General features: G+C 35.3%; 1 protein-coding gene across 3 annotated transcripts in view; it reads right to left on the bottom strand.

Moving 5' to 3' along the window:
• PIK3C2G (phosphatidylinositol-4-phosphate 3-kinase, catalytic subunit type 2 gamma) overlaps positions 1–24,444 on the bottom strand; it is a 382,509-nt gene that overhangs the window by 329,743 nt on the left and 28,322 nt on the right. For all 3 annotated transcript variants that reach the window (XM_011954723.1, XM_011954732.1, XM_011954742.1), the window contains exons 5-7: positions 23,421–23,523; positions 15,361–15,431; positions 11,674–11,737 (exon numbers count right to left, since the gene is read on the bottom strand). In XM_011954723.1, the coding sequence (XP_011810113.1) occupies positions 11,674–11,737; positions 15,361–15,431; positions 23,421–23,523 (238 nt within the window). The remainder of the gene's footprint in view (positions 1–11,673; positions 11,738–15,360; positions 15,432–23,420; positions 23,524–24,444) is intronic.

The following is a 24,444-nucleotide window of genomic DNA, read 5'->3' as shown; positions in this document are numbered from 1 at the left end:
TAAAGATTAAATTAGATAAAATATGAAATATATTGCCTGGCAGATAATGAGGGCTAAATTTTAATGTTTAACTAGTTAATTTTATTCATTCACACCAATCTTTCAGTTTATAAGAGAAATGAGACACTGTATATGCACAGATAACTAATAGAATAGAAATTAGAAAATCATAAAAATCTGAAAAGTCATATTAGGTTCTATGTTTATTTTTTCATTCCTCTGTTCTAAGTAAATATGTGCGATACATGACTTTGTGAAAATTCATAAACATTACTAAATACCGGGTTGACTTGGGTCACTAGGTAGCTGGTAGCTGATTTATTCAATCTATTACTCCAGTCTTGCACTACTTCTTATGTGATCCACTTATCTCATTTAATATTCACATTCTGAAGATAATCATTATATTCATGCATAACTGAGATTGCTAGAATCTGTGAAGCAAAATGTTGCAATTGTAAAAATTGAGTTGGTGATTAATTGGATATGAGAACCAACAGAAAGGTTGGATTTAAGATGGTTCCAAAATTTCATTTCCAAATTTTGGAAACCAAGAATACAGGTGCTATTCATTATGGCAGAAACACAGACAAAATGAAGATTTTTGGTAGAATCATGATGTGAGTATTTTTTGATACATAGGCTTTGAGCTTCCCAGAGGAAATGCAATGGACTTCTATCTCTAGCAACTGGTGGACTGAGAAAATATAGACACACTACAACACACACACATACACACACCACATAGTGTGTGTATAAACATTAAATAAACTATAAGAAAGGTAGGATAAATCTTAGGGTTGCAGACATTTAGAGGGAACTTCAAGCCTGAGCAGTAGCTCCAACAGTGATGCTGCAATGGCCTGGAGGAAATATCAGACTAGATGTAGATTCTCAGCTGTAAGATTGGTGTTTATTGCTAACACTGGGAAACGTGCTGAAATCTTAGGACTAAATCATTTGGTGAAAGTAGGGGAAGGGGCAGGACTGGAGCTAAGATCGTCAAATAGTCCTCAAACATTGGATAGCAGCCACCTGTAAAAGGTGGGAGAAGAAAAACTATTTCTACTGATCAGAAACACTTTTGACGAAGCCTCTTGAGTAAGGAAAATGATTATCTGAGAAACTGAACTCTAGTCTGTGCTCTGTGTGTCTCCAGAATATTAACTTGGACTACCACAGTAGGAATTTATGTTAAACATTACACTAGACTATTGTGACTTTTTTGGACCCAAGCAGAAATAAATGCACAATCATTGTATAGAAACACTTTTCTATACCAACCTACAGAGTTTTTTCCCAAATACACATATATATATATATATACAAATGCATGCACACACACACCAGACTATGAGGGGAATATCAGTTTAAAACTTACAAACCCTATGATGGCTAATTCGCATTATGAGATCCCCTACAGATACAAAATGCAGTAGGGTGAGCACCCTATTTCAAGAAATAACAAAGGTAGACTTGGGCAACATTTTCAAAGAGGTGATACATAGACAAAAATTTGAATATGATTATCCCGAGAGAGAATATAGATATAGAAAAAAAAAGTTGAACCCTGGGTGCATAACATTTCAGAACTTTTATTATTTTAATGATGGAGAAGAAAGTTTGGGTCACAGATGGAGCACGCAGTGTGGAGACATAAGCCAGAAGACTATATAGCTTAATAGACATCAACGTGAAGGTAGTTGATAGTATTACAAAATTTTAGTTTGGCAAAAAAGAAAAAAAAAACATAACCATTTCAAGTATTTGATGGTCTTTCATGTAAAAAGAGAATTAGATTTATTGTAAGTAGCTCTAAAATGATAAATGAGAACAAATGGTTGCAAACCTAGAGAGGTTCTTTTGACTCTCTAGTTTTTCTTAAAATTTTAAGAAAAGTTTTTCTTAAAATTATTTGTCCAAAAACTGTGTAGGCTGCCTTTTGAGTAGAAAGGTGCGCCAGATTCAGGTATATGAGCAATCAGGGATATTTAGAGAAGATTTTTGCATTGCATGGGATTTAGACTAGACTGCCTCTAAATTCTTTCTAACTTCTTTGGGTTAATGAAAACCTGAAAACAACATTATGATGTTATTTTATGTAGTACATTCCAAGCGTATCTTTGGAAATATTGGATGTTTCCTGAACCTTGAAGGAACCATATATGCTAACACTTTAGAATTAATTAAGCATACTTGAAAAACATTTTGAACATTTGAAAAGATGGGTAACAACCTTTTCTCCCCTGCATCTTTCTGGAAAACCAAACAAAACATCATAAGTGGTTGGTTATTCCCGTCTCTTATTCAGCTGTGATGGAGACCAAAGCAGTATGCATTTAAACAGTCATGTAACAGTGTACCATCTCCTAATTTTATACAAACTTTAATTAGTTTCTATTTATATTAGACATACTGAAAATTATCAAATTCAATTAATGAGTTTGGAAACAAATTGAGAATTTAGAATGCTTTTCATTTCAGGTTCAGTAGTTAGTGCCAATATGAATTATTTTTTCCTTAAAGATTAAAAACAGCTTTGAAATGCAACTTGGCTTAAAATATAAAAAAAGATGAGTTCATGTCCCTTGCAGGGACATGGACGAAGCTGGAAACCATCATTCTTATTTAGCAAACTAACACAGGAACAGAAAACCTAACACCTCATGTTCTCACTCATAAGTGGGAGTTGAACAATAAGCACACATGGACACAGGGAGGGGAAGATCACACATCAGGCCTGTTGGGAGGTGGGGAGCAAGGGGAGGCAGAGCATTAGGAGAAATACCTAACGTAGGTGATGGGTTGATGGGTGCAGCCACATGCCACATGTATACCTATGTAACAAACCTGCACTTCCTGCACATGTATCCCAGAACTTAAAGAGTAATAAACAAACGAACAAATGAAAATATAGAACATTGATCTCTCTGCAACAAGGAAAACTCCAGATAATATACAAAATTATAACTTCTTCTGAACCCCGCTGATATTTGAGGTCACAAAGTGACCAAGTAAACCAAACTACACACTGAAAACTGCTCCAAAGAGAGTTGGGGCACACAAAATGTTCAAACTTTGGCAGAGCACAGGCGAAAGAGATGGTCACCATACACATGAGTAGGAAGAAATTAGCTAAAATTTAACAGATTTTTTTAAAGGCCAGGTGTGAGTTAGCATGTCAGTTTGCAATACCAGGAAGCCCAAGACACATGGTGAGTTTACAATCTCCTGCAAGCTTTTTTCCAAGGACGCCTACCAGTTTTTTGGGGAAAATACTGAAGGCCGTGCAGGAAACTGAAGTCCTAGTCTGTGGTGCAGGTATGTAGGTAACCAGCTGTTTCTGGGAGACAGTTATGGGGCTCTGTCCACTTCTGTGGATCCTTTTTGCATAAGAAGCAAAACTCTAAGCTGCAGTGGGAGGAGCAGCAAACCCTGTGTGTCCCTGAGCCCAGGCAAAAACCCCTTGCTTCTGGAGAAGTAAAAGGCAAAACAGTCTTGTCTCTGGGAGAGAAGTAGGACATAGATGAGAAGCTCCTTTGCTGTTGAAGGAAGAGTAGAAGGAAAAGGACTTTGCTTCCAGGGAAAGGCCAGGAAACTTGTCTTGGGTTCAAGATCTTACCTGGATACCAATTAGAGGTCAGGGACAAGGAGCAATAAACTCTCATTTGCTGCAAACGACTAACTGCAGATACAAGGCAGAGTTTGACTGCCATGTGGAGGAGGGGCAGGAATGCTCCAAGAGTCCTAGTCCTGAGACTCAAGTACACAGAGTCTGCCTAAGGCTGTGATTGGTTCGTTACAACACAGAACTCCCCTTGTCCCCACTGCCAAAATAGGTCTAGCATTGAGTAATAAATAAGCAAGGGTAGAGTACCACTGGGAGAGAGACAACAGTGTTTAGAGAGACCTTCTCTTTGGCACAGACAAACAGGAGCTGTCAAAAGCTGAGGATGAAGCAGGATCCTACACAGACGGAAATGTCATGGTACCACAGACTCCACTGTAAGCACGGATAATAATAGCTTATCTAATATTTTACGAGGCCAGTATTACTCTTTTACCAAAATCTAACAATATTATATGAAAATAAAAACAAAAACTGATGTCCCTCAAAAACATAGATGCAAATATCCTTAAGAAAATATTAATTAATTCAAGTTAGAAATATATGAAACAGATTATAAATTCTAAGTATAATTATACTAGTAATAAAAAGATTTTTAAAATTTGAAAAGAATAAAAGAGAAAAGCCATATGTGCATTTGTACATATGCACAAAAAGCATTTGGCAAAACTCATAATCCATTCAAGATATAAGCTCTTAGTAAACTAGATATAGAAAGAAGCTTTTTCAACCCAGTAAAATATAACTTTTTATATTACAACATAACCTCCAAGTAACTTTACATTTAATGATAAAAGACTGTAACGTTCTCCCTCAAAATAACAAGGCGGCGATTTTACTTCTAGTAAAATCCTATTGGAGACTCAACAAGTATTAAATAATAAAGCAAGTAAAAAAATAAGAGGGCTATAGACTAAGGAGGAAAAAATAAAATTATTTCACAGATGACATGACTGTATATGTAGAAATCCTAAGGAATCCAAAAAATAATTCTTAGATATAAAAAGTGATTTCAAGAAGACATAGTGTATAAGATCAATATATGAAAGTCAGTTCTATTCCCATGTATTAGTAACAAACAACTGGAAAATAATATAAAAATGTTATTTAAAATATTAGACAAGAACATGAAATAACTTTAATAAACTATGCATAATCTCTATGCTAAATTATAAAGCATTGCTGAGTGATTTAAGAAAACTGTGTAGATGAAGAAATAGATTAGATTAAATTGAACTCTCATGAATTAGAAAATATAATTTTTTAAAATACCAAGTTTCCTTACATCAATCTATATATTCAATGCAATTGTAGCAAAGTACTTAGAATAGCCAAAATTTTTTTAACAAGAATGATTTTGGAGAACTTATATTGCCTGATACCAAGACTCTCCATGAGCATATGGTAATTAAGGCAATGTTGACTGGTAGTAGGATAGACATATAGATTTATGAAACAGAATAGGGAGTCTAGAACTAGAACTGTAACTTGAAATGGATCATAGAATTAGCGAACAGCTAAAACTAAAAATAGTATTGAAAAATATAGTATGCAAACTTCTGTAGCAAATCTTTATTAAATACGATAAGAAAGCATAAACTGTAAAGTAAAAATAATCCTGGACTTCACAAAAATTAAAAGCTTCTGCTTTCTGAATGGCATATAAATGAAATAAACAAGCAAGCGAATAAACAAACAACCAGTCACAGACAGGGAGACAATGTTTTCAATACATATGTCCTACACCTCACAATGAACTTTATTCTGGAACATATTAGAATGATTACAATTGTGGTTAGTCACGTGCAGGAGAGAGTTTACGGTTCCTTGTCTCTGGCCTTTAATTGATATCCAGGTAACGTTCCGGACCCTTACAATTTGATAACAAAAGACTATATAGTTCAACTTTAAAAATAGGCAAAAGATTTGAACAGGCACCTGATAGCAGAAAATATATAAATGAGCAGTAATTCCATGAAAAGTAATTCGGCATCATCAGCCATTGAGGGAATACAGATTAAAACCTGAAGGAAATATTGCCACATAGTCACTAGAATGGCTAAAATTAAAACACTGACAATAACAGGTACTGGTGAGGACGCAGAGCTACAGGAATTCTTACATTGTATATATGATTCCATTTATATAAAAGTCAAGTAAAGGCAAAAGAAAACCAAATTGAGAGCAAATAAATTTTTGGTGTGTGAAATCTGGGATGAGAGGGATTTACTGTAAACAGGCAGTTGGGCATTTTTTCTTGTAATGGAAATATCTTGTGTCTTCATTCCAGTTGTTACATAATTATGTACATTTTGAAAACTAGTCAAACTGCCCACTTAACATGGGTGCATTTTATTTTAGATAAATCAAACTTTAAGAAAAGTGACTTAATACATAAGACATTATAATTAAAGTGAAAAGTCCCTAAATGGCAGAAGACATTTACAATACACATAACTGAAGGAAGGGTAAATATATAAAGAACTCCCATAAATCTATTTGAAAAATCTACAGAAATGTGGAAATATCAGCAGAAGTTTGAACAGGTAAGTTATAAAAGAGGGCAGTTGAATACTACATTTTTTAAAAAGGTTACAGACTCATGAATTTTATGAGTTTAGTATGAATTTTTGAGTCAGAAAAATTAAAGTTGATACAAAGATAGCATTACATATACCTAATGTTGGCAAACATTTATAATTTGGACTATACTATAGGTTGGCAGGAAAATGGAGCAACAGGAACTCTCATATATTGTGAAATGGGTAAAATATCATTAGAAAAGTGTTTGGTATTGCCTTGTAAATCTATGTCCCTAGGTAAGTGCTCTAGAAAACCTCTTGATATTATTTCAAATATACACCAACAAGTAGGAGAGATAAATAAATTTGGCCGGGCGCGGTGGCTCAAGCCTGTAATCCCAGCACTTTGGGAGGCCGAGGCGGGCGGATCATGAGGTCAGGAGATCGAGACCATCCTGGCTAACACGGTGAAACTCCGTCTCTACTAAAAAAAAAAAAAAAACAAAAAACTAGCCAGGCGAGGTGGCAGGCCCCTGTGGTCCCAGCTGCCCGGGAGGCTGAGGCAGGAGAATGGCGTGAACCCGGGAGGCGGAGCTTGCCGTGAGCTGAGATCCGGCTACTGCACTCCAGCCTGGGCGACAGAGCAAGACTCCGTTTCAAAAAATAAATAAATAAATAAATTGAGGTCCAGTCTTTTAATGGAATATTATACAACAATGAAAATGAACTAATAACAACCATATGGAACAAGGTGAATAAATCTCACAAATAATACTGAGTGAAAGATACAGGGCTCAAAAAGTGCATATAGTTTGATTCCATTCATGGAGACCTCAGAAAGAAAATCATTGTCTTATCTTGCTAAACTTTGGTGATGAAATGATAAAGAAAAGCTACAAAATACTTTTCATCAAATAGGACCTTTTACATAGAGGAGAGGAGATGTGAAGTGGCAAACAGGTGGTATGATATCAAAAATATTTTGTTCCTTAACTTATTGTTTAATAAGAGTGCTTTTCTATTATTATTCTTTAATTGTGTGTTCTTAATGTATTATATAATTTACCACATAAATCACCAGTAGAATGTCAGATCATGTTATTCCTTCGCACAAAACACTCTAGTGTTCTCCATCTCACTAGCAACCCAAATTATGTTGGCTAGTGATTATCTTCTACTTTGAGAATCTACTTTTAATTTTTTTATACTTCTTGAAGTCTGAGAGTGTTCTATACGTGATAGCTTTGACTTTTAGTAGTTTCAATCTATGCTTTATTTCTGCTAAGGTTAGTTACAATTCTGCAATTGTGCTTCATTTTCCTATGCTCTGATTTTATTGCCTTTATTTCCTTGACTTCTTTTGCAACCTTGCAACTGCTCCTTGTTACCTATTAATTTTATCTGATTTTATTACACTTTTTTGCTCATTTCTCACCTTTTCTTATGTTCTATTCTGAATGCAAATCAACTTTGTGAAAATTTTCTTCTGGATCCTATACAATCCTGTACTTGAGTGATAGTGATAGAAATGGTAGCAATAATAACAATAAAGAAACATGGGTACTTATCTTTTCTTAAAAACATTTTATCTTCCATCACTATATTATACTAAGAACATTATATCCATTGTTTCATTAATTATTTAAAACATCACTATATTATATTTATTATCCTCACTCTGGCGATGAATCATATAAATCTGAGGAAGGTTGAATACAAAACTTCCGTAGTGGTGGAGGGTTGACTTATACATTTATCTGACTTTGGAATCTCTGCCCCTAAATTTTGTCTTAGACTACAATTAGGTTTAAATTATGCTTGAAATTGGAACTTCTGAAAATTTAACAATAGATTTGCTTGTAACCAAGAGAGCTTCAGTTTAAAACAAGCTAAATATAAAATCCCTATGCGTCCTCTTTCTTTCTACTCATATATGAACTTTTTTTTCTCTCTCTAGATGAATACAGTTAGATTTTGGTCTTGAGCAAGTATGAAATAAGTATTATTTTGCCCTCCTCACTGAGTTACTTAAACCTGAACACTAGAGATGTCATATTCTTCTGGTTGTCTACTTGGTATAGCCTCTGAGTCATGGGCTAGATGGAGAAGGACTTTGGGGTTCTCAGTTATTTTCTGACTAGATAGATGTTTCATGAAGCTAAACCAAGTTTTGAAACATCAATTGATTTTCCTCAACCCTGGTCCATATAATTTACAATAAATTCAACAATTACTAGATTCTAGTGTAAATTTGTCATTCATGGTAGGGATTTCCTACCATGATCCTGACTGGCATTTTAATAAAGAATTTTGGAGACAACATATTAGAGACTACTAGGAAGAAGTGATTTTAAATCACAAGTTGATTCTTTCTCCAAGGCTACAATTTGTTTTTTTTTGAGACGGAGTCTTGCTCTGTCGCCCGGGCTGGAGTGCAGTGGCTGGATCTCAGCTCACTGCAAGCTCCGCCTCCCGGGTTTACGCCATTCTCCCGCCTCAGCCTCCCGAGTAGCTGGGACTACAGGCGCCCGCCACCTCGCCCGGCTAGTTTTTTGTATTTTTTAGTAGAGACGGGGTTTCACAGTGTTAGCCAGGATGGTCTCGATCTCCTGACCTCGTGATCCGCCCGTCTCGGCCTCCCAAAGTGCTGGGATTACAGGCTTGAGCCACCGCGCCCGGCCTACAATTTGGTTTTATATTGCTTTGCTCTGTGTAGACACCATTATGTATATTATTTATGTGGACAGGCTGTCTCTCCAACTAGATCATCGGCAACTTCAGAGTATGGTTTGAACTCCCATTTCTCTTGGTTTCAGTGAGTAAACAGTTTCATAATTCGCATGAAGTAAGCATTCAGTAATACCTTTTGGGCAGGGGGAGATTCTCTTTTTTCCATTCTTGATTTTTCTGAAATTCTTATTGGATTCATATTATTCAATTTCTATGAAATTAAGAATACAGAATGAATTCAAAAATATTCTCTATAGTTCAGGGTTTTAATGGAACAGAAAAGAGGAAAAAATGTCTAGTGAAAAAGCTCTTTGTAAATTACATACAAAACTAGCCATCTTACATAATAACCAGAATGCCTGGCCTAAAATGGGTATCATCTAAAATATGTTGAAATAAGAATTGTAAGGAAAAAAAATATTTGGTACTTTATTCATATTATTCAATAATATTCATGTCTGACCTATTCAGCTGCATGCTTGTTATTTTTTCAAATCATGTGTCATAATTGAAGTTTGGGAGATATGAAAAAAAACATTGTTTTTCCAATTGACACTGTTTTGGACAGGATGAAATGCTATTTAATGTACTTGTCAAATAAATAGAAAGCACAAAATTGTGAACTGATAATATCATAGTCTGTCCTCATTTCTAAGATACTTACTACTGATGCTTTATAGGCAAAAATCTCATTTAAAGAGCTCATTGTTTTGATTGAGTTCATCTGGAAAATCGCATACACTGTGACCTATTTATAAAATAATTTAGCTGTGAGTGATGATTGCTATTTGCCAATGATAATGGAAAGACAGTATTTCTTTGGTATTTTGCCAACTTTTAAGTCATATTAGAAAAATTTACAATAGTGAATCGTTTCTTTCAAACTAGAAATATAGGAGGCTTCATACATAAGTAATAAGATCAAGCTTCTGAATTTGGAAATTAAGAACTGTTATAAATTATCAATAATTTGTGTGTGAAAAAAGACGTCTATGAAATGAGAGCAGTGCTGAGACATTTAGATAACTAAAATTCATTCATGAGTAGGTTACCATAAGCTCAAAAGTATTTCTACACATAGTAAAGAGACAAAAATACTCTAGGAATTAAATCTTAATATATCCTGGTAACCTGGGAAGTCTCACATTCTACATGAGAAAGAATGACTCTCACAAGGCTGAATCAGAGGTAGTAACCATAACATTTTATGAGACTTAAAACAAGCTAATTGTGGATTCTTTTCACATTCCACATTTTAAACTTACAGACTCAGACCAGGCTGGAGTAGGAAAAATAGAATTAGGGTGAGAGGATTACACTTTACAGAGAAACGTAGGTCTTGTATTTGTAATCTCCATGTCTTTAGACATTTATGTGGAAGTCACATATGATTTCAGTATCTATATCAATAAGTAGAATTTATTATTTTCAGATATAGTTAATGTTATTGATATTACAAATAGTTATTATCTGAGGTATGTACCCTTTTATTTATATCAGGAATCAATTATTTAACAGAAAGAAAGAAGTTACTTGTTTAAAAAATGTTCCCTGACTCACAATATGCTGTAATAATATGATGTTTTATCTGTGGAAGGCTAAACCTTCCCTGGAAGAAGAAGCTGTAAGAAATAATCTGCCTAATGGAGATCACAGCTTCAGTGCCCAATAGGTGACTAAATTGCCCCAGCCTTGTACTGAGTTCATCACTTCTCTGCCATGCTACCTTCTCTCTTCACTATTATAGTGAATTGATGTCTCCACGGAGTCAGTAAGCAGCCAGGGAATTTTGAGTTATTCTCGGCACACAGAATGTCACCAAATTATATAAATTGCACATTTTCACTTCTTACGAATCTGTCCCCTCATATCATCTCTATAGTAGAGTGTTTGTCCATGCCCTCATCATCTTTTTTGTGCTAATGAAATGTCCTTCTAATCATCCATCAGTCATTCTACTACTCTACCTAATGGCTCCATGTCATAAGTGGACAAAGTAGAAAATCATAAAATTGGCCATAAAAGGTCCATAAGATCGTACATAATTTGGCCCCTGTCTGCTTCTTTCATCTGATTTTTTTCCAGCCTCTAACATTTGAAAGCCATTTCAAATGTCATAATTTCCTAATCACACCAGGCTGGCTCCTGACTCTTTTCTGTCTCTCTCTCGATCTCTCTCTTTTTTTTTTGAGACTGAGTCTCGCTCTATCATCAGGCTGGAGTGCAACGGCCCAATCTTGGCTCACTGCAACCTCCACCTCCCGGGTTCAAGCGATTCTCCTGCCTCAGCCTCCCAAGTAGCTGGGATTACAGGCACCCACTACCATGCCCGGCTAATTTTTGCATTTTTAGTAGAGACGGGGTTTCACCGTGTTGGCCAGGATGGTCTGGTTCTCTTGACCTTGTGATCTGCGTGCCTCTGCCTCCCAAAGTGCCTCTGTTCATGTTGTTCTTTGCTGAAAGTTATCTCTACTCCCCACCTTCCTTCACAATGCCCCTCTCTGGCTGGGAGACACATGCAGTACTCATTTGTCAACATTCGGCTCAAATGGAAAAAACTGACCATTCTTTCTTAAGCATCTGCATACACACAGTCTTTCCTCAGCAGCTGTAGCACTTTACTGCATATGCCTTTCTACTTGTCTATTTTTCCAGGTTGAAATGAAAGCCTTTCAAGTGTAGATCCTCTGTTTTATTCATTTTTGTCATCTTCAAAATTTGCAGTTTTAGAAAAGTAGTAGGTGCTTTAAAAATGCTTACTGAATTGATGGTTAAAGTAACAAAAATCAATACCTGGGTTTTCAATAGATATTTCAGGTGGAAGTCATATTTTTTGATGACTGTTAAGAGACATTGTCTGGAAAATAAAAAATAGAAACTTTGTTTAAAATTGGGTGGGAAAACTTACATTACCTTTAGCACAAACACTTATCACAAATTCTGTTTTGCCCATGATACTATATCGTAGGCATGGTAGAAAAAGGATTATTGTTGACATAATTTTAAAAACATCTCAGAAGGGTGCCTTATAAAGTTTGTATAACTTGATAGACTACAAACATATTTGAAAGTCTTAGAACTCCAAAGAATTCATGATAAATTAACCAAACCTCTCAAAGGCTGATCATTATATAAAACTACCTTAATTCAAACTGTAAGTTGCAAAGGGATTCATAAGCAGATAATGGCATATATTAACATCAAGAAATATTAAGTATGCAAAATCTTGTAGATAATTGCATTTGGAATTAATGGCTTATATTTATAATATATGGGGTTGTCTCTGACACCAAACCTCTGCATTTTTCTTTCCTAAGCTTCTCTTATTGCTCCAGCTTTACCTATGCTTAGGGAGAAGCCATGCAATTTGAGCAGAAATTCTTCTGAGCTTCGCTGTTCAAAAATTATTTTCCCAAACATTATTGACTTTACCTTCTTATTTGTCTTGAAAACTCCTGACTTAAATTGAATCATAAGTCACACAACTCAAAAACGCAACATGAAAAAATACACCATTATTTTTACAGTAGCTGCATTCTCATTTTTTTTACATTATCACTTTAGTTGGAGTCCCTCTGTCAGTTCAAAGACAAAATGCATAGAATATGTAAAAGTCAATGAAAGGGGAGGAAAATAATAACTAAAGATTTGGGCAATGGTAGTGTTTTATATAAAACCTGAAACTACTAGTATCACCAAGAATGCACTCACTTCAGCACTTTGTTTTTGGATATTGTATCTATTTTATAGAAAAAACTACTAGGAACTAGTGAAGGTGAGTGATTTGCTCAACTTCTAAGAGGAAGTTGAGTCATAAAAGAGAAGGGCTGAAATCAAAGCCCTTGCCATCCAGTGCTTGATTTGTTTGATGACCCAATACGGTGTTCTGAGGAGGGCAGGCAGGGAAGTGTTGTATCCCCAAAAGTAAAGTTCTACAGTGGCCTTTATAAGGCTGAGAATGTCTCTGTGTTAGACACCCTTTGAGAAAGATAAGTGGGGAAGGGTCAGAACATGATGGAAGTGGAATAAGCACTGACTGAGAGTTAGATACTTGGTTTTAGTCATGGCTATGGGATTAAATATTTGTGTGACGGTTGCCAAGTTTTTGAACTTCTGTTTTTAGTTTCCTTACCGCAGAAGAAATAGCGCTGGGAGATGGTATCACCCCAGACTGTAATCCACTGCCCTGGGATTGGAGGGAGGGATGGAGGCGTAAAGTCTGAAGCTAGGCTGTCCCAGACATGTTTCCTCTACTCCTTGCTACAGCAGAACTTTGCTTTGCCCTGCATTAACCCTCTGGACTCCTGCAACTGCACACTGGCCATCCAATGTCTGCTAGGTGGCAGGCAATGGCAGGGGTAAGACAAAAACAGAATGAAAGCCTCCTTCTCTCGCTGTCTTCTCACAGCCTTGGCTTGCCTCTCTGTCCCCCAGGTAGTAGTGACTTAAAAGGTGCAACAACCCTCCACCAACCCTTTCAAAATAGTCCTTTGTGTCCCAAGGATTTCCTGCTTTTTGAAAAACTTCTCATATTTGAGGTGTATGTCTGTTTCTCTGCCTTTCTCTGTTTCCCCTGCCCGCGGGTAGATTTATTTTGGAAAAAGGAAACTACAGACCTTGTTTATATGTTATACAACAGAAATCTATGGTGGAATCCTGTAATTAACTATAAAACAAAAATTTGTGTTAGATTATGTCTAAAGTCCTTTCTAGTCCTAGCCATTCTATGATTTTATGCAGTGAAGATGGATATTTTTAGGGAGAAGGGTGGCAGAGAAGGGCACATGGAAAAACACAATAGTTTAATGAAAGAAAATATTCTTTGTAAATTTCAGGCAGACCTGATTGTAGACCTGCCACTGATGACCAGAATGGCCTTAGGAGAGTTACTTAGCCTCTCAGAACTTCAGTTTCTTTAGTTTTGAAACAGGATAATATGTATTATCACAGAGTTTTAGAAAGAATTAGATAATATATGTAAATATATAATAATAACTTCACAAAATCATTACCCAACATAGTCACTAAAACCAATTTTAGCTCATATTTTTATTCATGTTTTAAACTTAATTTTATTTTATTATTTTTAAAATTAATTAATCAATTTGTTTTTTGAGATGAGGTCTCACTCTGTTGCCCAAGCTGGAGTACAGTGGCGTGATCTTAGCTCACTACAACCTCCACCTCCTGGGTTCAAGTGATTTTCCTGCCTCAGCCTCCCGAGTAGCTGAGACTACAGCACATGCCACCATGCCTGGCTGATTTTTGTATTTTTAGTAGAGTTAGGTTTCACTATGTTGGCCAGGCTGGTCTTGACCTCCTGACCTTGTGATCCGTCCACCTAGGCCTCCTAAAGTGCTGGGATTACAGACATGAGCCACTGTGCCTGGTCAATTTTATTTTATTTTAAGTTCCAGGAAACGTGTGCAGGACCTGCAGGTTTGTTACACAGACAAACATGTGCAATGGTGGTTTGCAGCACCTATCAACCCATCACCTAGGTATTGAGCCCTGCATGCATTAGCTATTTATCTTGATGCTCTCCCTCCCCAACAACTCTGATGGGCCCCATTGTGTGTTGTTCCCCTCCATGTGTACATGTGTTCTCATTGTTCGGCTCCCACTTATAAGTGAGAATGTGTGGTGTTTTGTTTTCTATTTCTGTGTTAGTTTGTTGAGGATAATGGCCTCTACCTCCATCTATGTCCTGCAAGAGACATGATCTCATTCCTTTATATGGCTGCACAGTATTCCATGGTGTATATGTGCCATTTCTTTATCCAGTCAATCACTGATGGGCATATAGGTTGATCCCATGTCTTTGCTATTGTAAATTTAGCTCATATGTTATATCAGGCGTTACTTTAGAGATGTATGACCTGTATCTCCCGCACTACATTTTCTCCTGGTTCAGCTCACAACAGCCTTAATTGTAGATATACTCAAACTCCCAGTTTAGCTACCTGATAAGTCTGTTCTTCCACATAATACATGCATACATTTAGATATAAGAATGAAGTAGGATATGTTCACTTGTTGTCACTCCAGTTTTCCAATTTGAATTTACACTCCTCTATTTATGATATACCATTTATTTTCAGGGAGTTCCAGAAACAAATTAAGTAGGAGATGGTTACCTTCAAAGTATTAAAATTGTTTTACAAAGAGCTCAAGTGACATATGCAAACCCAAATTCACAAAATGAACCAGGAAAACAAGTCCTTGAAAATGTAATAACCAGCAGCAGAGATTTTTTTAAATGGATGTTAGAATGTTCTGCAAAGTGTTAGCAGCTCTTCAAATATATCTGAATAACTTTGAAGAATGGATAATTATTAACAGAATGTGCCTATTAAAAGAACATTAGCTTCCTCAGTCCCAGTGAAAGGACAGTTTTTACAATCAACTGAAAAATATTGAGATTTGATATTTGAGAACTCAATCAGAAAGTAATCTTGCAACAAATATAAAATGTCTTACCTGGATACTTTCCAAATATGCATAAATTCTAGAAGTTGGTTCAGATAAAACTGACTGTGGTCCTCTTCATGCTGTAGACAGCAGAATATATTAATATTTATAGAGTGAATAGAAATGAGTACCAGATAAAAATAGGTCCGTAAATTCCTGCTGCCATTTTATTCACTTATTTTGATAACCCTCATTCATCACGTTTATATTTTGTCTTAAAGACCTTACAAGACTCTCCTTTACTATATAAGACTTTTCAAAAGTAAAGCAGAAAGCTTAGCTTTGGTTGAGAATAAGCCTAACAGACAGTTGAAAAACATCATGGCATCACCAAGGTCAAACACTAAATTATCCTACTAAGTAGGAAGGCAGATTTTTAGGCACCACTTCTCCCACATACATGAACTTTTTTTTTTCATATTTAGGCCATGCGTGCCATGGCAGTGTAAAGCCTGACATTTTGCCAGATGGGCGAGTAGACACATAATCAACTCCTTCATTTTTCAGCTTCACCACATCTTGCTGCCAAAATGTCAGTGTAAGAGAGCTTTCGGTTTCATGAGCACTAAATTATGCTAATTAATGACAATTACTGGTAGGTATAAATTCTAGAAGTTAGTTGGCCTTTTGTTTTCTTCCTATATAAGCATGAACTACTCATCTTAAAATATCATGCCTATGGCATGTATGTGTGTGCACACAACACACACACACACACTCATACCTTAACTTCTTGACTAGTTCTCCTGCAACAGGGCATTCATGAAAACCCTTTGCAAGTAGGCAGAGAATGCAGTATGTCTTATCATAATTGCACTATTTCGCCACACAGTGGCATTAGGGTTGAGATCTGAGTGAGTCCCTTAATGCCTGGGGTGTACGTAATCTTGTGTGTCAATAAACACAGTCTATTTTTAAAACTGACTATTAGAGATTCGGACAGTAAACATCAGAAGGAAAACCTTTATATGGCCCAATGTCAAAGGTAAATTAATTTTTATATTGGTTTGTTTTGTGAAGAGGAAGAAGGAAGCTAAGTTAGATGGAAAGAATAAGGTCACTGTTATAAAACAATATTTTGACTACATGTTGTGAAAAAGAAACACTATGTAGAATGGCTGAGAAACGAAGATGTGAGTCTAACTTTCTAGAAATGTACATATAGAGTCACTGGGACAGCTAAAATAAAAAGTGTGATAGTGACAAGACAACTTTTTTCTGCGACAGAGAAAGCTAAACTGTAGTCATGAAAAGCATAGTAAAAGAAGAGGGAAAACAGAAAGTGAAAAACAGAGTAAAAATAAAAAAGATTTGAACTGTAATACTTGGCACTTGCCTTCTTTCAGAAGTTAAAACCAAAGCAAGAATATAAAGAATATACTTATTTACGTATTTCTAGGAAAGCATAATCATAGTCATTTAAAAACCAATTTATTTGGTTTCCAGAAATATTTTCGGTATTTGTCTTAGTACCTTTTACTAGAAATTTTTTTAAATTTAAATACCTCCATAGGCTGGAGGAAAAATAACTTCATAAGGTACATGTATTGGAAACATTTTTTTGTTAAATTATTAACAGATCTTGAAGAAAAACAAAAGCTGGAGGAAAATTCCTGTAATGGTCCATGAAAGATAGTGTGCATTTAACTTTTCCCTAAAGCTGAAGCCATACCTTGGTCTTAAGGAAAAAGGAAAAAGTTAAAAATTCTTTTTTCTCATACAAAAATCTATTGCTGTAAATGTTCTGTGAATGTTCCCCTGAGCTATAAGAAAATCTTGATTTTATGATTAATATCTACAATGTTGGCAATACTTTTGATCAAATTTGAGATAGATAAAAAAGGAAACAAATTTAAAAATATTAAGTTTTTCATAGCAGCTTTAAAATTTTGAAACCTTGGATGATTTCTAAAGATCATCAACCTGCTTTTTATTATTTATTTATTTATTTATTTATTTATTTTTCGAGATGAAGTCTTACTGTCACTCAGGCCAGAGTGCCATGGTGTCATCTCAGCTCACTGCAACCTCCACCTCCAGAGTTCAAGCAATTCTTGTGCCTCAGCATCCTGAGTAGCTGGGATTATAGATGTGCAACACCAGGTCCAGCTATTTTTTGTAAAGATGGGGTTTCACTATGTTGGCCAGGGTGGTCTCGAACTTCTGACCTCAGGTGACCTGCCCTCCCAAAGTGCTAGGATTAGAGGCCTAAGTCACTGCTCCTGGCCTGCTTTTTTTTTTTTTTAGAACAACTTTCTTGTTCTCTTGAAATGTGGATTAAATTATTCTACTTCAGTATAATATTATCAAGTTTAAAATAAAAATATTATCTAAGATGAACTGAGCTTTGCACAATTAGAAAGCTCTAAAGTAGCTACTGCAAGGCAATGGTATCAACAAACTTAATATAATGATGATAGTCATATTCCTAGTATTATGTGAAAAAGAATACTATCAAGACAATTTTACAGTTTTATTAGAACGATTATAATTGTTCATAAATGTTTTACTTACAGCTGAAATCCTGAAAATTACAGAGAATTTTGACACCACTATAAAAAATAAAACTGAGAGAACATTTGCTATCTCCCTATGATGTATACATAAAATTAAAAATACAAATCAAGGGTTACTTATTTTAAATAGGGCAATTCAGAAAATTTTAAATAGGGCAATTCAAATAATGAAGATGAGACACAAGTTGATAAAACTGTTTCAGTTATATTAAGTTAATCAGTAAATCATATCTGTTTTAGAAAGAAAATTTTATAAAACTTACCTCAAAATCAAACCAATTATCAGTTTATTTTTATTTTCTTATTACATATAGAAATTTCAATTAAGACTAAAATTTATCCTGCTTATGGGTATGAAAGCTGATAAGAAAAACTGTGATTTGTTAAAATTGTTGATATATCAACAAAAGTCATGATACTGCAGTATATATACTATTTTGACATAACACAAAAATGTCCATCTCTCTCAATATTTGCAACATCATAAGTAAATTTCTAAATGTTTTAATGCAAATTAACATTAATAATGTTTTAGAATTTTTAATTGTAAAGGACCAAAATAGCATACAGTGAAACATCCAATTTTATGACATCAATAACTAATACTTAGGTAGTCATACTAGGTGCAGGCACTGACTTAAGCTCTTTGTTTATATTTTGTTGTGGGAAGCCAAGGACCCCAAATGGAGGGACCAGCTGAAGCCGCGACAGAAGAACATAAATTGTGAAGATTTCATGGACATTTATTAGGTCCCCGCCTATCTTTACTGCAATCTCTGAACATAAATTGTGAAGATTTCATGGACACTTGTCACTTCCCCAGTCAATACCCTTGTGATATCCTATGTCTCTCTTTAATCTCTTAATCCCATCACCTTCCTAAGCTGAGGAGGATGAATGTCGCCTCAGGACCCTGTGATGATTGCGTTAACTGCACAAATTGTTTGTAGAACATGTGTATTTGAACAATATGAAATCTGGGCACCTTGGAAAAAGAACAGGATAACAGCAATGTTCAGGAAACAAGGGAGATAACCTTAAAAACTGACTGCGGTGAGCCGGATGGAACAGAGCCATATTTCTCTTCTTTCAAAAGTAAATAGGAGAAATATCGCTGAATTTTTTTTCTCAGCAAGGAACATCCCAGAGAAAGAGAATGGCCCCTGAGGGTAGGCCTCTGAAATGGCTGCTTTGGGAGCTGCTGTCTTTTATGGTCAGAGATGAAGGGATGAAATAAGCCTTGGTCTCCTGTAGCGCTCCCAGGCTTATTAGGATGAGGAAATTCCTGCCTAATAAATTTTGGTCAGACAGGTTGTCTGCTCTCAAACTCTGTCTCCTGATAAGATGTTATCAATGACAATGCGTGCCTGAAACTTCATTAGCAATTTTAATTTCGCCCCATCCTGTAGTCCTGTGATCTCACCCTGCCTCCATTTGCTTTGTGATATTTCATTACCTTGTGAAGCATGTGACCTCTGTGACCCACACCCTATTTGTACACTCCCTCCCCTTTTGAAAATCGATAATAAAAACTTGCTGGTTTTACAGCTCAGGGAGCATCACGGAACCAGCCAACATGTGATGTCTCTCCTGGACACCCAGCTTTAAAATCTCTCTCTTTTGTACTCTTTCCCTTGATTTCTCAGACCAGCCAACACTTAGAGAAATAGAAAAGAACCCATGTTTAATATTAGGGGGTGGGGTTTCCCCTGATATTTTATTTCCCCCGATAATATTTCTCAATTGAGTTCTCATAATAACCACATTAGGTAAGAACTATCATTATTCACATTTTTAGATGAAGAAATTCAGGTACAGAGAATTTAACATTTTGCCTAAAAGTGAACATTTGAAATTGAGCAATATGAAACCAGAATTTTTGCTTTTTTATAGAAGACTAAATGAGCAAATTTAATATTCCTCATTTCTAAAGATCAGAGCTAGGCCTGTGTACTCCAGGATTTAGACAGAAAAGCAAGTACCATCACTAGCCCCTCTTATTCATCCGCATTAGGTGCTGCTCTCAATTTTCAGAGCTGGCTATATATTCTTTCAGAGCACATACCTCTACATGACTTCATTGTATACATTTGTTTATTGTCTGTCTCTCAACTAGGATGTGAACTCTACATTCTAGAAAAGGCAAGTACTATGAATGGCATGTGACAAGTTTTATTTGTTAAATTAATCAATTGTTATTAGGTTGTATATACTGTATAAAGTACTTATCCCAGTTCCTGGATGTAAATCCTTAAAGTTTTAATAAAATATAATAATCTTCTCCCTTGAAATGCAATTCCAAAAAAAAAAAAAAAAATCCTGAAAGAATCAAGACTTGGACCAGGTGCAGTAGCTTACGCCTGTAATTGCAGCACTTTGTGGGACTGAGGCAGGTGGATCACGAGGTCAGGAGTTTGAGACTAGCCTAATCAACATGGTGAAACCCGTCTCTACTAAAAATACAAAAATTAGCCGGGCATAGTGGCATGTGCCTGTAATCCCAGCTACTCAGGAGGCTGAGGCAGGAGAATTGCTTGAACCCAAGAGGCAAAGGTTGCAGTGAGCCAACATCATGCCACTGCACTCCAGCCTGGGCAACAGAGCGAGACCCCATCTCAAAAAAAAAAAAAAAAATCAAGACTTAGAGAGATGGAGATACAGAATGCCTTTTTCACATTCTGCATGGAAGTTACCATTGCTTTTTAATTGGAAATCGGTGCTATTTGCATCCCCTGAACCCCTGAGGGCTGAGATCTTATTGATATTGCTCACTACTCTAACTACACATTAGTATAGGGCCTAATAGACAGCAGTTACATAGCAAATACTTATTGCATGAATGGAGGATATACAAATATACAAATACATTTGCCATCAGGTGTATTATCCATTTTATTATTATTATTATTATTATTATTATTATTATTATTTTGAGACAGAGTCTAGCTCTGTCGCCCAGGCTGGAGTGCAGTGGCGCAATCTCGGTTCACCGCAACCTCCACCTCCCGGGTTCAAGTATTATCCATTTTAAACAACAGCATCAATATTAGCAAAAGTTGTGGATAAGAAAAGGCATTTATACTTTTTACCCATGAGTTGTTGAATTATCCAAGAATTGGTGATATTTATTATAGGATGGACAAGCTTGTAAGTTGAATCATGAAGCATCAAAAAGAACCATGTAACTTAATTCTCACTGTGATCCAAATGGCATATTGAAAAACAGGCATTTCTGATGAGAGCTACACATTATACACCCAGAGATAACAATATGCTTGTCCCTGGACATGATAACAATGATGATGACAGCAGTATGATTATCTCACTTTTTGTTTTCCTCAACATTGAGGGTAATTTGAAGAATCTTAAGTTTAATATTGACAGAGTCAGTTGCACTATATAACTGCACTGGTCAACATTATCAAATAGTGTGATCTGTAGGCAGATTACTTTTGCTCTGATCTCATCACCCTTATTTACTAGCTGTGAGACTTTGGATGATTTAAATAATCTCTTAAACTTTTCAGTTCTTTTATTTTTATAAGATAGAAAAATAGTTGTATTTATTCTTTGCTCTTGGGCTACTATCAATTAATTCATTTAAAGCACTAAGAACATCAATTGGCACCTAATGTATACATAATATGGTTAGTTATTAATCACCCGTCATGCCCCAGACTTTGAGCTACATAGATATTAGCTGTGGAAAAAAAATTACACACACACACACACACACACGCACACGTGCCTGCATAAAGCTAGAATTTTGACCTGAAATACACATCCAAAACCTTTGAGAATATACTGCAAATTCTGAGCATATTTCCCATATAAGTTGGTAGGAATGCATGGGCTCTGAAGACTCACTGACTGTGCTCAAATCTATCCTTCTCTGCCCATCAGTTTCATGATTTTAATCTTGGGAAAGTCTTGATTCCTCCCTGTGATACAGTTTCCTTATTTTTAATAGTGTTTACCTTATAGAATTATTGAAAGGATTAAATGTGATAGAAATGTTAAAGTCTCAGACATAAATGTATGCCCTGTATCAGAATAATAGAGTTACATGAGTTTTGAAACAGACCTTAATTTACATGAGTCTGAAATGTTAGTGATTTGTTAATTACTATCAATAAGTTATTATTTTAGCAGCATCCAAATTAGAATCATATATTTATCTTCCTCCCCCATGCTCCAATGAAATATGATGATTTCAGCTTTTTTTCTCAACATTGAGGGCAATTTGAAGAATCTTAACTTTAAAACTGACGGGGTCAGTTGCATTTTATAATGTGTTTTCCTGGAGATTTCAGATGTATAGCCTTGGAGCTGTCAACAGCAGCTAAGTTGAACACAAGATCCAAAAAATATTTCTAAACAACTCTCTTTTGGCCTCATTATGTTATTTTCCATGTAGATATATTGCAACCTAATGTACTACCTGAAATTTTCTTATGATGAAACACTTCATACTAGAAAAAAAAGAAATCATCCACTGGAAATCTGTTAACTAATATAAATGACAGGGTGAGAGGATTTTTGCTTAAAGTAAGTAATTTAAGATTCTACAGATAAAAACTGCCATAATATCAAAGTTCACTGCATACTGTGTAATTTGAATTGGAAGTAACTCACAACATGACACAGGGAGTAAAATTCACATCTAACAGCATGAAACTGTATCATTAAAGCATAGTCATCCTTTTCTAGGTAGCTTTATTATATATATTATGAAAGTTTATCTGTGCTAATTTAAGCTGTGTTGACATAAATAGTCTTCACAGAAAACAAGTTATTTTTCTGCCTTTAGTGATTCCCCATTACATTTTCTATTTCATTTACTTCTAAGAAGATATGTGAAAAGTATAAATATGATAACCTTAATAAGTGTCTCACAAATGATTTTGGAAAGAAACCAATAGATTTGTTATACTCAGTGTATTAGTCAGACTGGGCTGCTATAACAAAATACCAGAGACCAGGTGGCTTAAACAACATACATTTCTTTCTCTTCATTCTATAGACTGCAAAGTTTATAATCAGGGTCAGGGCCCTTTTCCTGTGTGCAGACAGCTTCCTTCTTGCTGTGTCCTAACATAGTGAGAAGAAAGAGAAGGAGAGAGTGATAGAGAGGGAGGAGGAGGGAGAAAGAGAAAGACAGAGAGAGCGCTCTAAACTCTTTTTATAAGGGCACTTACCACTTCATCATAAGGACTCTGCTTTTATGACTTCACCTAAAACTAAATACCTCCTAAAGACCCCACTTCCTAATACTATCACCTGGGGCCTCAACTTATGAATTTTGGGGGGATACAAACATTCAGTCCATAACACTAAGATTGCAATAATGCGTTCATGTTATTGCATCAGTTCAAATCATTAACAGGTATGTATATTTATATAAGATATTTCATCATTTTTCAATGAATATATTTAAATAAACATGTATTAATTAAGCTATATAATTCCAAATTGGCAATAGTTCAAAAATTAGAAATATTGTCCTTAAAACAGTCAGTTTGCTAGTTGAAACCAAAGGTAAGAAAGTCTTACCTTTCGAGATAGCTTTCCTGGAGCTTCCCTACTTTTCTGCAGGTGGAGTTGAATAACAGATTTATCTTTTTGAAACATTTTGTGGCTCCCCAAAGAGTGATCACTGAAAGAGAAAAAATGAACACAATCATATCCTCCCATAATATCCCCAAATATGTGTTTTCCTCTCTGACTTCATTTTCTTTTATTTTTAGAACTTAGTTTGCTAAAAGTAAGCTGAGTGTGTATGTGTGTGTGTGTGTTGTGAATATATATGCATTATGTTTTGTGTATAAATGAATAATATGAGAGGAAATATAAATATATAGATATAGATGAATAGTGAAATTATTTTTATGTGCATTAATAAGTTAGAAAATGGTTAAATGATTAGATACCTTTAGAATTATCACAATAAATTTTAAATAATACTTTGCGTATTCTAAGTTAGTTTTACCCAGCCATCTCAGAGTTCAAAGCTGATGACAGCATGCTTCTGGGTGGTCTAACTGATGCCATTATGTCTGTGTAGGGACCTTATCTCAAAGCAATGGGATGTGGTGAAAATGTCACGAGCTTTAGAGACAGATTTACGAGCTCGATGACCTTAGGAAGGCCAATTAAACTAAAACTATCTGAAACTCAGTATTTTCTCTTGTAGAGTTGGAATAGTAATGTCTACATCAAAGGGTTGACAAGCAGAATAAACAAAAAAATTATACCTATTTCAGAGATTTCTACTGGCATTATTATATTTCTTTGTCTCCATTCCTTTCTCTTTTTTTCCTATAAATATTTACCAAGCACAAATTAACTGAAGAGCACATGAATTACTATTTTGCAACATATTGCTTATAAACACAATTTGATTATTTTGTGAAATGAAGGGCTTCTACTATATAAGTCCCTTTACAGCTTTAAATTTTGGTATCTCTGGTGACTCTTAGTCATTGAGAAAAGGATGAGTTATGTTAATGCACATTGTTCAAAGTACCTTAAACATATGAAGGATTTCAGGAGAAAAAAAAAGTATATGAGATACTTG

The sequence above is a fragment of the Colobus angolensis genome, unplaced genomic scaffold (assembly GCF_000951035.1).
Source record: "Colobus angolensis palliatus isolate OR3802 unplaced genomic scaffold, Cang.pa_1.0 Scaffold11, whole genome shotgun sequence".
NCBI lineage: Eukaryota > Metazoa > Chordata > Mammalia > Primates > Cercopithecidae > Colobus > Colobus angolensis.
The sequence above is the reverse complement of the archived record's forward strand: the minus strand, read 5'-3'. Positions and strand labels throughout refer to the sequence as shown.